The sequence below is a fragment of the Hippocampus comes genome, unplaced genomic scaffold (assembly GCF_001891065.2).
Source record: "Hippocampus comes isolate QL1 unplaced genomic scaffold, H_comes_QL1_v1.1 scaffold29, whole genome shotgun sequence".
NCBI classification, from domain to species: Eukaryota; Metazoa; Chordata; class Actinopteri; order Syngnathiformes; family Syngnathidae; genus Hippocampus; species Hippocampus comes.
Window position 1 is genome coordinate 2,885,381 of NW_017805820.1, and position 13,497 is coordinate 2,898,877.

The window sequence follows — 13,497 nt, forward strand, 5'->3', positions numbered from 1 at the left end:
GCAACTTGTGCAAAAAGTACTGGAACATTTAACATTTGGACATGTGCATTCAAGAACTTCGAGAAGGTCACATGAAGTTCACCTGTAAAAACTTTGAATGCATTTTACGCTCATCCTGAAATTTCACTGGAAAGCCAAATAACTTTTTGTGAATAGTGAGTGTATGTAAAATGTTTGCAGGAGAAAAAAAATAAGCGCAGATTGTGGACATTGTAAATGTTTCAGTATCGGGTAAGATATTGGCTCTGAGTCATTCAGTCAATTGTCTTCCAGTGGCAGAAACGTGGCTTGTGCATCAAAATCTTCCCGTTTGGTCAGGGGAGAATGTGCACAATTAAAGTCCATCAAGAAATCAACAGTCCGGAAGGAACCTTGACGACGAATGCTTGGGCGATCGGGACGGAGGGTGGGTAATCATCTGGTTCAAGGCAGGTGGCTGTTTCAAGTATATCTGGGAAATATGCTCTTCAAGGGAGAGTTCTACTGTTGTTGAACTCAGAGACAAGGAGTCAGCGTCATCATCCTCAAAATCTGTCTCGGCTTGTCCACTTCCCTCCTCAACCTCTGGCACCAGCGCTGCTATAAATACCAAAGTTTGGCTTATTTCATTTCACAACTTCTTTTTCATACAAGGAAAATCTGAGGAAAATCAATTCTCCTCTCTCTCTCTCTCTCTCTCACACACACACACACACACACACACACACACACACACACACACACACACACACACACACACGCACACGCACATGCACACACACACACGCACACATCTTACCCTGCACACTATTGGCATCTGGCTCAATAATGTGGTCACAGTCTTCCTTTTTGCCCTTCAAAACAACACAAAAACAGTGTTTGCCAAATGTATTGATAGGATGTAGCAATAAGTCACACTTACATAATTGTGCCTCCAAGACCAATCTGGATGCTGCTGGGAGTGCAGTCGCTTGACTTTATCAGCCAGCTCGTAATATTTGGCTTTCTCTTCCTGAGGTAGCAAATGCCACTATGGATTGGTCATAAGATATTCATTATTAGCATACATCGCTTTTGTTGTGCATATGCTCACATCCAACCACACAGAACACCAGGACGCTAGTTATGTAGTTCAAACATACATTGAATTAGATGAGTATACAGTGGATATAAAAAGTGCAATTGGTTGGCAACCGGTTCACGGTGTCCCCCGCCTACTGCCCGGAGACGGCTGGGATCGGCTCCAGCATCCCCCGCGACCCTTGTGAGGATAAAGCGGATCGGAAAATGGATGGATAGATGTTGTAAGTTTCAGTCGCAGCTTTAGAAAAAACAGCCCCAACGTATCATTCTGCTACCAACACGTTGTACTGTAAGTACCGGTATTGTGTTTTTCAAATGATGAGTAAATGTTATGTCGATGCCAAACACACCTTTTGGAATTATAGCCAAAGAATGTAGGTTGATTTTACTTTGTATATCCACTGCACTTCATTGATTATGATTAACTTTGTTTGATATCACGTGAGCGGTTACACTTACCATTCTTCCTAGGATCTTGTTTATATCGGCACTGTTTCTTAAATGAGAATGGTGCCTAACAGCTTGTCGATGTTCCTTCATGAACAACATAAAAGCATTTGGCGGCTTCTTGACATACGTTTGATCTGTTTTTTTGTTGATCTTCCTAAAATTCGAAGAAGTAATCACAGCATGCAAAGCATCTTAGTGAAATTGTGAGGACACGTAGAGACAGAGAGAGAGAGAGAGAGAGAGAGAGAGAGAGAGAGAGAGAGAGAGAGAGAGAGCACAATATATAACTATAATTTATCTGAGAGAGAGCGAAAATCTTACTTAATCCTCGGGATGGTGGGTGGAAGAGGAGCAGCATAGTTAGGAGCTGTAACTTTATACAACAGCTCTCCATTCCTGAATAGTAGACAGAAACATATTACGGGATACAGCACATTAAGATATTGCCTAATTCACCATTGAACAAGGTTGACAAACAACATCACATGTATTTTAAATAAAGTTAACAACTTGACCAATCAATTATTGTTCATTTTGAGTCATGCTAACCCGTTTTGAACTATTTATAGCATTTTAGAAGGGGCATTCTTTCATAGAGATCATCCATGGTTCTTGTCATGTGCACCTGTGAATAAGCAGCCCATTTGAAGCAGCTCCACTAACTTTTTCCTTTTATACATTTTCCAATCTATATTCTTTTTGCATATTGCTCATCATTTACACTTTTTTTTTTAATTGTAATTTATTTTAGCCGTGTTTTTCTGGGATGCCAGAACCATGAGGAGCTTCACCCCAGCCAAAATCCGCTCAGTGCGAAATGCATCCATCAGGAGTTATGGAGAGGTATGAGAGCCGGCACAGAAACTGAGTAAAGTGAAGCAAGAGGGAAATCTCAATGGGAGAGATTTGAACCATTCTTTTTCTCTGTGAGTGACTTGCCAATGGACTAGGGTGACCACACCCGTTGCCATCGGCTGGTCATAGGGGGCTGTGCCCGCACACCAATTGCTTGTGCCCCCAACCGTGAAAAACCAAATGCAGTGCCTACCATATTTTCCTCACAAGGAGCCAAAATTCCAACGAGTGAAAACCATGGTAAAAGAGGACGTACAGTATATGTGACATGAAGTTTAACTTTACAGGTGGTATTACTTACAGTAGTCCAACTGGACGCATGTTCAGTCCATTAGGTAACATCACCTCTGGTACAAAGTTTGTCTGCAGGCAGAAACACACAGAACCGGAAGTGCATGACAAAAGCTCTAGATGCTTCAACTGTGGCATCATGACTCAATAATTTAGCCATGTTAGCATACTGTAGGGACCTATCACACCCACCCAATGGCTCACTCTTCCCAGACTCATGCCTGATTCAACAAATTAATCACTCTCACTTTAAATCACACACACACACGCACACACGAAAACAGCTACCAGTACTCAAAAACTGTAATTTCAACCTACCTGGTCAAACACCTGAGCAAGTGTCTCTGCGTTCTGGGGATGCGGTTGCACATTCTGATGAGTCATTGGGACAAATTGCATTCTGGTGGCAGCCATCATTGAACTTGCTTGCATATAACAATTTTGTATGGGAACGAACCCATTAAAGCCCCTACTCTGGCTGGCAACTGGTTGTGGGTTGGCGCTGTACCTTGATCCAGCAGGCTGAGCAGGATTTTGAGGTAGACCTTTTGATGTGAAACCTGACATTTCCATTTTCTGTAAAGACAAATCACCCGCCTGCACCAAAATACTATATTAGTTTCTTCAGAAGAAAGTATCAACAACTAGAAATTCAATGTCACAGATGACTGCATGGAATTGACGATCTTCCAGATCGTTAAATCGTTGTCATTTTATTGTGTGACCGATAGTAATTTCGCACATAAAGCAACAATGGTATCGTAGCTGTTTCAAACTGCATCAGTGCTCTCTTGGTGGTTGGCAACATTCTGAGGATGATTCTAACATTTTGGCTTGAAGGGTTCATTATATTTTAGGATGTGTGAGTCATGTGATTTTTTTTTTAAATGTAGTCAACTTGTGAAGATAAATAAATAAACTCGTTTTAGTCACATTTTTCTTGATTCGTAAATATTACAGGAGTTTATGGACGTTTCGACTAATTTGATGAAAAATAAGCCTTGGTGGGGACTGAACCAGTGTGCTTGTTTTGACTAAGACTTGATTTATATTATGCTGTAAAAGTGATGCAATTATGAGCTACTTATATTTATGTGCAGCTTCTGTATGAATATCAAACAGGTAGACCATATTTATTTGACAGCCTAAGTGTGTTCCCTGTCACCGGGAGTTGTGGCTGTGAACCACTACACCATCACACTATATATAGGTACGTGACAATGAATTTTTTTTTTTTTTCAGTGAAACCAATGTCACCAGAAAGAGCTGGACTAAAATAACAAAACGGTATTTACGTTTTGTCAATACTGTGGTGATTGCTCTGAGACTGCAAGCTCAGCTTTGCCCTCAAAATACTGCATGACAATATTCAAACTGAAAATCGAGCCGACAGAGGAGATGCTACTGCACATCATATCTAAAAAAAAAAGACGCATTTTTAAAAAGCCAAAGGTCATTTTTCTGGGAGAAGTGCAAAACAGACGTGCGCGACGTGATCACACGAAAATGGCGGAAACAAGTCAGTTGTCACATACCTACTATATACCATATATGTTAGGTTACTTCTGCATTTCCCCAGGGTTATTTGGGTTATTACACCTACTTGCTCTATGCCCAGTGTTGCTTTGGTATCTTACGACTATATTCACTGATGGTTGAGGTTGTTTTTCTTGTCTGTGAATTCGAATGATGTGCAGCACCTCAAGTCGGGAAGCTTGCTGTCTATATTCATCACACGTTAAACACTCACACCCAAAATGCAACAAATGCTGACACAGCTTTGTGGTCAAAGAATTCAAAGCATTGTTGGTCTTTCATGTGTGTTTCGGGGTGCTTTGGCACATCACCTTATATGATGATGTACACAACATGAATTCACTTTACATGATGACATATATTAGATTCATCACTTCATATTACATGATGCCATGTTAATTTAAAAACGAGCCTCTACATCTCACGTGCTACTAGTTTGAATAGGCTTTAGTTTCCACAAGCTTGAACAATCTGACTAGATGCAAATTAGTTTCGTGTAGCATAAGAAAATCACCTTTATGATTTTGGCTGTTTGCACATTCAAGTCATCGAAGCTATGTGGGTTAAACTGGACAAACAACAAAAAAATTGAATAGCATCTCACAAGCTCGGCAGAGTTGAAGGCTGGAGTGAATAACAATTCTTACCTTACCCACTTTGGTAAGTTTGAATATTATTTGTCATATGGTACATCGTAAGTATAGTATGGTTCATAAAGAAAAGGAATGGTTGTTTTTTTGTTTTTACTTATTTAAATTGGGGGTCTGCAGTAAAAGAACTTTAAACATGTAATATGGACATTTCCGGCTTTTATGATTTATTTATTAATTAAATTGCATCCACCAGTTTACTTGCTCTAAACACGGAGAGGGTGAATCCAAGGGACCATAGTCACACGGCGGCAGAGCTAAATAAATCTGCATGTCGTCTGCATAACTATGATAGGCGACATTACTGTTGTGAATGACCTGATCCAGCGGAAGCATGTACAGGTTAAATAAAAGTGGTACGAGAATTGAACCATGTGGGACTCCGCATGTCATGGTGATATAAGAGCTCTTACTTCCTGAAGAAACCTCAGTTGGGCAAAACAATGAGGACCTTTCATAGTTTTGTAACTTTTTCAAATTGGACACTTATGATACTTTGGAACAAAAGGACCTAATGGCCATTGTCCTTTTGGAAAAAAATAACTTTTAGGAGGACAAAGGGTGTTTTAACCCAAAGACAAATCCTATGTTTGGGTTAAAATTGCCACTCATGACTTACATACAAAATGACAAAATGTAAACAGGCTCCTTAGTTACAATGTATTGGAGTGACAGCTAAACCAAACCTTGGCAAGACCTTGAAAAAGAAATACTCAGGTTTCTAAGGCAACCTCAGCCAGCAGGATAAATTAGACTTGACAAATATTGAGATTAAAATGCCTTCAGATGAAGCATAAAAATCCTTAATAGTACTTGAAGCCCCTTCATCGCTGTGCTATTTTTGACACTTGTTCTGCAGCCGACTAGCTGTGCCACTAGCTTTGCATGACCATGCACCTGTTGGTTTTGTAGTGTCTGCAGTGGTCTCTCCAGCGGGGGAGAGCAGATCTAATTAAATCCTGTCTCTCCTTTCCGCCCTCTGTCTCAGTTAGACGGCTTTGTGTTGTGCTGTCAGAGCCGTAGGCAGGAAACAAGATCGATAGCAAATAGTTTAAACGAGAAGTTATAATTATATTTTGCTTGTTTTTCTCTGGAAAACTGAGCAGGTGTATGTCTTTTTTTTCTTCGACAAGGAACCATAAATAATCAGCTCTGAATTTACTAATGAGTAAGACTGAAATTGTTGAAATGAATTACAAGACCAGAATTGTTAAACTAATTTTAAAAAAACAATAATAAATGAATGTCCATGACAATGATGGCGTAGTACAAGCATTCCCAATCAGCGGACCACAGACCAAATGCGGCCCGTGAGCGCAAAGAATCTGGGCCACGAGACCAGCCCCCGTGCCGACTCAATGACGCTTTTGTCAGACTTGGGGAGTCAAATAAGTGGATAAATTGTCACAAATTGCTTCATATCAATTGCTTCCACTCTCACGGCTGTAGCTGCGATATTGTGAGCAAACCATGTGATCATTGACACTATTTGGGCCACAGGAGCTAGCGTCAGCTTTGTTATGTTGACATGTGACAAGCAAGTAACTCCGGTAAAGGAATAGCCGGAAAAGGAAGAAAATGACATGCTTTCCTAACGCAGCCACTTTAAAAGCAACTTTGAGGGAATGGATTGTAAAGCATTTGGGCCATATTCACTCAAGGATTTATTCGCTTTAAATGACATTGACAAAGAGTGATTGTAAGCTGTTAAAGTCATTTGAACATATTTTAATTGTATTTTAATCTTGCACATACATACATACATGCGCACACTGGAGCATGAAATGTCGAGCAATGTGGCTTGCTTCTCGACCCATCCGTTCAAAAATAAAGTGAAAGGTGGATTTTAAAACACCAAAACATGGCCCTGTGCGTGTTGGAAGGAATAATCGGCTGGTGCTGTATAAAATTTGTTGGTGGGGGGGAAACAACATGACACTGTGGTTTTATCCAACAAAGCAAAACGACAAACTGCGGATCAGTTTTAGATTTGAATTTTCTTGTCAAGGCATTTGTATACTGTCAGTGAAATCTGATGAGATATACAACTTATAACGTATAACTTCTGTTATGCCGAGCCTCAGTCTTTGTTGTCCTTTTATATCCTGACTTTCTCTTCTTGCTTCTCTCTTGTCCGCCCCCAGTCTAAAAAAGGTTCAAAGTAGTTTAGGCGTATCCCTCTCCATGGTAACAGCATCTCTCTCATGCTTGCACACGCACACACTCACACCTCATAATTCTGCCATACCCAGCCCTACATCACTGTACCCTCCCCCCATGTGCATTGCCTCCCCCCACACTGCCTTGCGCTCTCTCTCTCTCTCTCTCTCTCTCTCTCTCTCTCTCTCTCTCTCTCTCTCTCTCTCTCTCTCTTTCTCTCTCTCTTTCTCTCCTGCATTCCTGCAACCTCTCCTGCTCTGTCAGCTGCTCCACTGTTAATGCTGCCTTGACAAGATGTTCACCCCAGCTTGCAAAGGATCTTCAGGGGAGGCGAGGTAAGGCATTGGCTGCCGATAGCAGCAAATGGAGAGCCAACACAGTGATGTAAAAAGTAGGCGTTTTTCTACGATCAGTGTGAGAACTCTCCAGATGGAGGCAAGAGGCAGCATGAGTTGCTGGCTTTGTACGACTCCTCAGCATTTGCACCGAAGCAAGTGAAGTGGAGAGCTATTTATAGGATTCCTTGACTTCGGTGTTCTCAATATCCTTGAACTCGAAAGAAAATGTGTGCGTGTGTGTGTGTGTGTGTGTGTGTGTGTGTGTGTGTGTGTGTGTGTGTGTGTGTGTGTGTGTGTGTGTGTGTGTGTGTGTACAGTACACGTACAAGTGTGAGTGGAAGCGTGATGGCATGCAAATTGTCTTAAATGTACTGCTGCAATGTCTGGTCATAGTCACCACGTTCTGTGTCGGTTTACAACACCATATGACAAGTGTGTGTGTGTGTGTGTGTGTGTGTGTGTGTGTGTGTGTGTGTGTGTGTGTGTGTGTGTTGAGACTGGCGAGTGGGCAGCATGAAGTTAAAATTTCCGCATTTGTGCGTGGGTGGTTAAGAGCACCTTCCGATTTTCATTAAAACAACTGAAAACATTGGTCACCTCGTGAAGTTAGAGGGAAGGAAAAGAATGCTAACGATGGGCAGAATGGAAAATGTATTGCTGGTATTGGTCTTTTAAGATGAAGATTGGATTGACATAATTTGTTGGCAAGCATGATATAACTCTTACATGTCAGTTAGTGGGTAAATCCCAGTTCAATCATGAACTGTCAAGCATGTGTGGGCATATTTTTCAAGCTTGTAGAGTATGTGATGAGAGAGAGTCAAAATCAAGCCCGTGGGTGTGCATCCCCTACTGTATGCGGTACAGAAAGGAGCAGGGGGATGCAGCGAAATGTGCAGCTCTGAATCTGTGTTCGAGATAATAGCAAGCATTGTTTGAGCAGGAAACAATCCACTGGTATTTTGCAGTAATATTTGATGATTTAATGAACATGTTGATCACAATACAGTTTATCCACTGCATTTCTTTGGAAGGTAAAAAATGACTTAGGCTCGTATTGCATGACGCTGGTATTGACAAATATGCTCTAGCAATCCAGGCAAACATTTCAGAAGCAGTTTTGACTCATTCATCCATCCATATTGATATTTAAATCAAGAAACAAACAACAGATGGGCGCGGATCGGTTTGCTGGACGACAGGTGGCAGCATTGAAAAGAAAAAAAAAAAACAAAACACAGGGTGAAAAATTCCCCAAGGGCAACCATTTATTTTTTTGGGTCCATTCATCCATTTCCCCTAGCACCTATCCTGTTCAGTGTTATGGAAGCTGAAGTCCCAGCTGACGCCAGGTGAAAGGTAGACCACACCCTGGACCGGTCGTCCGCCAATCACAAGGCACGGAGACAAACAATGCTTCCCACTCATATTCACAACATCACCGAATGGGATCTGAACCAGCCTTTTTTGAAGCCGGGCCAGTGAGCCATTATGTTCACCCAGCTGGTGCATGTCAAATAAAAATGAAAAACTGAAAATAAAATCGCCTCGTGATACTGAAGGTGCAAAATCATTGATCATGTGTTGTTTGACGTGGCAGAACGGGTGAATTAGAATTAACAGTAGCCATGCCAATGGTGAACACCAGAGTTAAAAGGTTCAGTCATGCTGAAGAAGGTTGGCTTCTGAGGCAGCTGACGTACGCTTTTGCCGCTTCTGTGGTGGCTGACGCAAAAACTCAATGTGGCAGGAGTTAGTCTCGCTTGCGTCTCATTAACAACTGAGGGTGACGATGAAGTCTGTAATCAACAGATTGATGCACCATCTGAAGTGAAGCGATGACAAACGTGGTGAAAAGAACTTAACTGAAGGTCTCCCTTGTCTGGGGTCATGAATTTGGGAGAGCTCACCCGAAAATTGGACCTTTCAAGAGGAACCCAGATTAGATTCGCTGCTCCTCCACATTGAGTGGAGCTAGTTGAGATGACATTGTTAGACTTTTTTTTTTTTAATCTTTCCCGATCCCTCTCTGTTGAAGTGTATACGTCCAATCAAAATGATGCTCAGACCCTCAGCGGTCCAGACACATGGGGGAGTCTTTTTGTTCCGCGTGCCGACCCTGTAACCTGAATAAGTGGAGGAGAATGAGTGGATACAATGAATCTATTTTTGTTGTTGCCTTGAATATTTATGGACGATTAAATGGTTATACTGCAAATTAAAATATTACCTTGAGAGAAAAAAAAAGTGAACTTAGTCAGAGCAACACTTCACTCAAGAGCTCACTTGAAGCTCTTGGGCGCTGGAACGCCAGGCGCTGTCTGCAAATCTGCCATGCTGTGCGCTTGATTTCAACTCAAAATAGAAAAATCTACAACGTGTTGACTTTTATGAGTGGAAATATGAATGCAGAAATTAAAAAATGCATTTCTTCCATTCATTCTCTGCCAAATGTATTCATCATCAATGAAGCTGCAGAGACACACTTGCCCTGATGAGCAGGATGCAGACAAAAATTAAACAAAAATAAAAAAAATTAAAAAAAGATTTGCATTAGACATCAATATTTGATAGGTTAAAGAAACCTGGTGTTTGAACGGGCCACTCAGTTTACCGGGTCTCTGCAGTGGAAATAAAAAGGAAAAGAAAATCGATTTTTCAATCAATTTTTGATGCCCAAAGTGCTTTGTGGCTCCTGTGGTTTCTTATATGACATGGGTTGAAACAGCCGATTAGTTGCCAACCCCAATGTCATAATGTCCCTCCTCACTTGCTGTACTGTGATGATGCAAGGGACAGTCTAAACGCGTAATGTACGAAAACTAAATGTCACCGAATGTCCACAAGCAACGTGATGGGGTGTGCACGGCCTCCTATGGCCCCACCCGTGGCGACAGGTCTGACTAGGAGCACACAGATGTCAATCATTTTAAAATTGCAAAACACATTTTGTACTTCAAAGTCAGTCTATTTAGTCAGTCGATACTTTTTTAGAACGTTTGTTTGTTTTATTTGCAGAATCTCCAATATATATATTTCTTTTTTCTTATGAGGAACAATTTAATTCCAGATTTGTCTGTCCCTTCAGTCCATTCATTTTCCCCTCACTCTTCCAGTCTGAGTGAGACTGTGTGAACTTTGATTTCGTGAGATTTTATAATTTTTTTAAATTTTAGACATTTAGAATGAAACAAGGCGATTGAGAAAATCGCCATTTTATCAGGGTACATTTGATTAATCCCCTATATGTGTTCAGGGTGTTAAAACTTGGCCCCTGTGAGTGTTTGCCATTGTTTCTAACCTCTTGCGGTGAAGGGGAAGTCTGTAAAACAATAAACAATGCTATTTATGTAAAAATAAGAATTAAAAAAATAACCTGTGTGTGTGTGTGTGTGTGTGTGTGTGTGTGTGTGTGTGTGTGTGTGTGTGTGTCTTTCTTTGCCGCTGTCATAGCATATTAATTTGCCAATATGAACGATTATGTCAACTTGTGTGAGTGCAGCTCTCTGTGCATTAGTGCATGCGTTAAATGTACAACGCGACAGTCTGTGTCGCAGTCGATGAGTGTGTACGTGAACGTATACTGTGCGTGGATGTGTGTGGGCATGCTGTCACTTTGCATAAAATCTATCGAAAAGCAGAACCATGAAAAGTAGGTCGCTAGCGTTTGTTAAAATCCACAATAAATGAAAATCAGATGTACCAGAAGAAAGAATTTACATGTTTATGAGATTATGAAACGTGATGATGCATTACCAATTTGTAGAAAGTATCCATTAGGGACAAGGTGGTAGGCCCCGCTGGTGTCTTTCTTTTTTTTTTCTTTCAGTAAGGCAATGGGAACTCAGGTCAAACAATCGTTTACGCTACGAAATGAGCTCAATGATTACATTATCTGATTAAAAAAACAACAAAAAAAAAACCCTCATCACTTAGTTGTCACACAATTGTAAAAAGAAGATAACCACTGACCCGAGAGTAATGCCGAGGTGCGCATCTTGCCCGATGGTAGTTTTAACATTATTGACTCTAGAGTTTGTACAACCTTGGAGAATTTTATACAACTACACTCCATCAAAATTCAACTTAAGAGTTTTATGACGATCCTGTTTCTGTTTGTCTCCAGTAGGTGGCATAGGAGGCCTTTCCCTCATGAGACGCACCTGTCTGTAATCACGCCTCGTCAGCAGCTGCCTTGAAAGACGTTGCCACACTGACAACCGGCGGTCGGATTATTAAGCCTTGCTCATGACTCTGTTTCCAAGTGCTTCAATTTTCTAGATGTTGTTGATTTTGGCCTCACAGCTTTGCCTGGTAGTTCATTGTGTTTCTCTTGTAAGTATTTTATCATTGTGGTGTAGTCTCGGTTTTGTATTCTTGTGTTTTGTATTCTCTTGTCCCTTTCGTTGACAAGCAATTTGTTTTCTCGTTCCTTCCCTTTTGCAAGCGCTCCTGATTTGTTCCGCATTTTCCTGGTTCTTTGTTACCAGAATCCTGAGTTTTACTTTGTCAGTCCTGTGGTTTTTTTTTTGTTTGTTCTTTTAATAACCATATTTTTGTCACACGCTCTTATCCTTGTCTACATTTGTTCCGGAACGTAACAAGTTTCACTGCATTTTATTTCATTCAAGCACTGATTCGAAAAACTATCCATCCAAATAGCCCGATGGGCATGACCGTCAAAAGCACAATAATCTGTTGCTTTCCGCTTGTTAGCATTGGGCTCTGCAAATACATAACATCAGGAGCCTCCGCAAAGCCTGGTGTCACACAGAACAAATAAGATCTCAACCGATTTATGAAATGTAAGAGACCCTATATTTGAGGAAAAAAATGTGTTCTTACTGCCTTGATAATGTGTGGCGTATTGGTGACCAGCACAGCACACTGCACACAACTTACACTGTTGCATAACTACCAGTAATTGTGAGTCTCCTTGTGCAAATCAGATTCTCTGGTATAGTGCCAAGACTGACCTGTGAGAGGCAGCATGGCACTACAGGACCCATCCAGACAGCCGGAAAATACAAAGAAAAAAATTTTCAACTTCAAGTCCATCTCTGAGCCCCACACAGAAAGCTGCTCCTTTCAGCTGTGTGTGTGTGTGTGTGTGTGTGTGGGTGTGGGGGGGGGGGGCTTCTGATCTAATTGTGGCAGCTAATTAGTTATCCATAAGTTTGTTGTTGTGGACAATGTGCCATCAACTGATGCAGTTAGTTTTACTTGTAAGAGTAGGAACTTGCTTTATCATTTTTAAGAAGCAATAGCTCAACTCAAGGGTTTCCATTTGCGGTCAACTAGTGGTTAAGGTTTGTGGAGAAGAGCTAAAGTCAACCAAACCCTAAAGCTGTGAACCACAAGCTTTCTTTCAGGTTTGTTTGCTTGTTTGTTTCTTAGTTTTTATACTCACTACTGTTCCAAAAGGGGAAATTCAACTCACACTCCACTGTATCACTAGTGTTGCACACCACGGCAAGTGAAAGAGGTGCGTGAAGAGGTCTGCACTGCTTGAGCTGGTTCATTAGTTGTGTGAACTCTAAGCATGAAGAGGAAGAGTGCCAGGAAGGACACTCCCTTTAGTCACATCATGGGTGGTGTCGTACAGCATTTACAACACTATGTACCACTTGTCCCATATGTAAGAAATTCTCAGGCTCAGATGGGCCGTTGTGGCCCCTCCCCAGCTTCCACCCTCCCCCTTGAAGCACCATGTATATTCAATGTACCTGGATGTTTCAGTGTGACTTTGTATTTAACAGTCAGTGACAAAGCAAAAAGTGTTTCAGGAAACTGACTGGCCAGCGACCCAGTCGTCAGAGTAGCCTAAATAAAGGAGTCAAGAGAGGAGACGTAGAGAGAAGAAGTGAGAGACACTCAGGCTGACAGCACAAGCCCACATTTCCAAGTGGATTCAGCGTGAGCGTGCCATCTGAGGCGTACCTTGGGACGTCAAAATGCTGAGGAGGAGAAGGAGAAGCGTGTCATTTGGTGGTTTTGGATGGTATTGTATCTTGATCTTTTCATTGTATTGACGTATGCATATTACACACCTTTCATGTTCATGCACATGATCATTGAGGTTTCGCATCAAGTTGAAGTGATGTTGCTGAAGTTTCAACGTGGTGCAGGAGTTTTTGTCGAAAGGAAGGAAGGGC

General features: G+C 41.4%; 2 protein-coding genes across 8 annotated transcripts in view; one reads left to right on the plus strand and one right to left on the minus strand.

Annotated features, from left to right (window-relative positions):
* Positions 1-139: 139 nt before the first annotated feature.
* On the minus strand, positions 140-4,734 carry LOC109525433 (transcription factor 7-like). Of its 4 annotated transcripts, XM_019885917.1 has the most exons (9): positions 4,262-4,734; positions 3,167-3,234; positions 2,977-3,030; positions 2,669-2,730; positions 1,834-1,908; positions 1,522-1,666; positions 902-1,009; positions 779-833; positions 140-579 (listed from the first exon to the last, which is right to left on the minus strand). In XM_019885917.1, the coding sequence occupies exons 4-9, from the start codon at positions 2,707-2,709 to the stop codon at positions 353-355; spliced, it is 651 nt and encodes a 216-aa protein (XP_019741476.1). In that variant the 5' UTR covers positions 2,710-2,730; positions 2,977-3,030; positions 3,167-3,234; positions 4,262-4,734; the 3' UTR covers positions 140-352. The 4 variants fall into 4 exon arrangements, with proteins under 4 accessions (XP_019741476.1, XP_019741475.1, XP_019741474.1 ...); XM_019885916.1 differs by having other exon boundaries at positions 2,669-3,030; XM_019885915.1 differs by having other exon boundaries at positions 140-576; positions 2,977-3,234.
* A 50-nt stretch (positions 4,735-4,784) lies between these two features.
* Positions 4,785-13,497, plus strand: part of rap1gap2a (RAP1 GTPase activating protein 2a) — a 58,129-nt gene continuing 49,416 nt past the window's right edge. Inside the window, exon 1 of one of the 4 annotated variants that reach the window (XM_019885923.1) lies at positions 4,785-4,854. Coding sequence is in view for 3 of the 4 variants with exons in the window: in XM_019885920.1 (XP_019741479.1) it covers positions 13,297-13,343 (47 nt within the window). In the remaining variant the exon portion in view is untranslated. Of the gene's footprint in view, positions 4,855-7,221; positions 7,340-13,051; positions 13,344-13,497 lie in introns of those variants that run through there. The other 3 variants (XM_019885921.1, XM_019885922.1, XM_019885920.1) reach the window with 3 other exon arrangements.

Coding starts and splice junctions, on each gene's coding strand:
- LOC109525433 (XM_019885914.1), bottom strand. CDS start 3,231: ATGGAAATGTCAGGTTTCACATCAAAAGGTCTACCTCAAAATCCTGCT. Junction 2,731..2,976: donor TTGCTCAGGTGTTTGACCAG/GTAGGTTGAAAT, acceptor TTCTGCCTGCAG/ACAAACTTTGTACCAGAGGT. Junction 1,010..1,521: donor ACAAGATCCTAGGAAGAATG/GTAAGTGTAACC, acceptor ACCAATCCATAG/TGGCATTTGCTACCTCAGGA.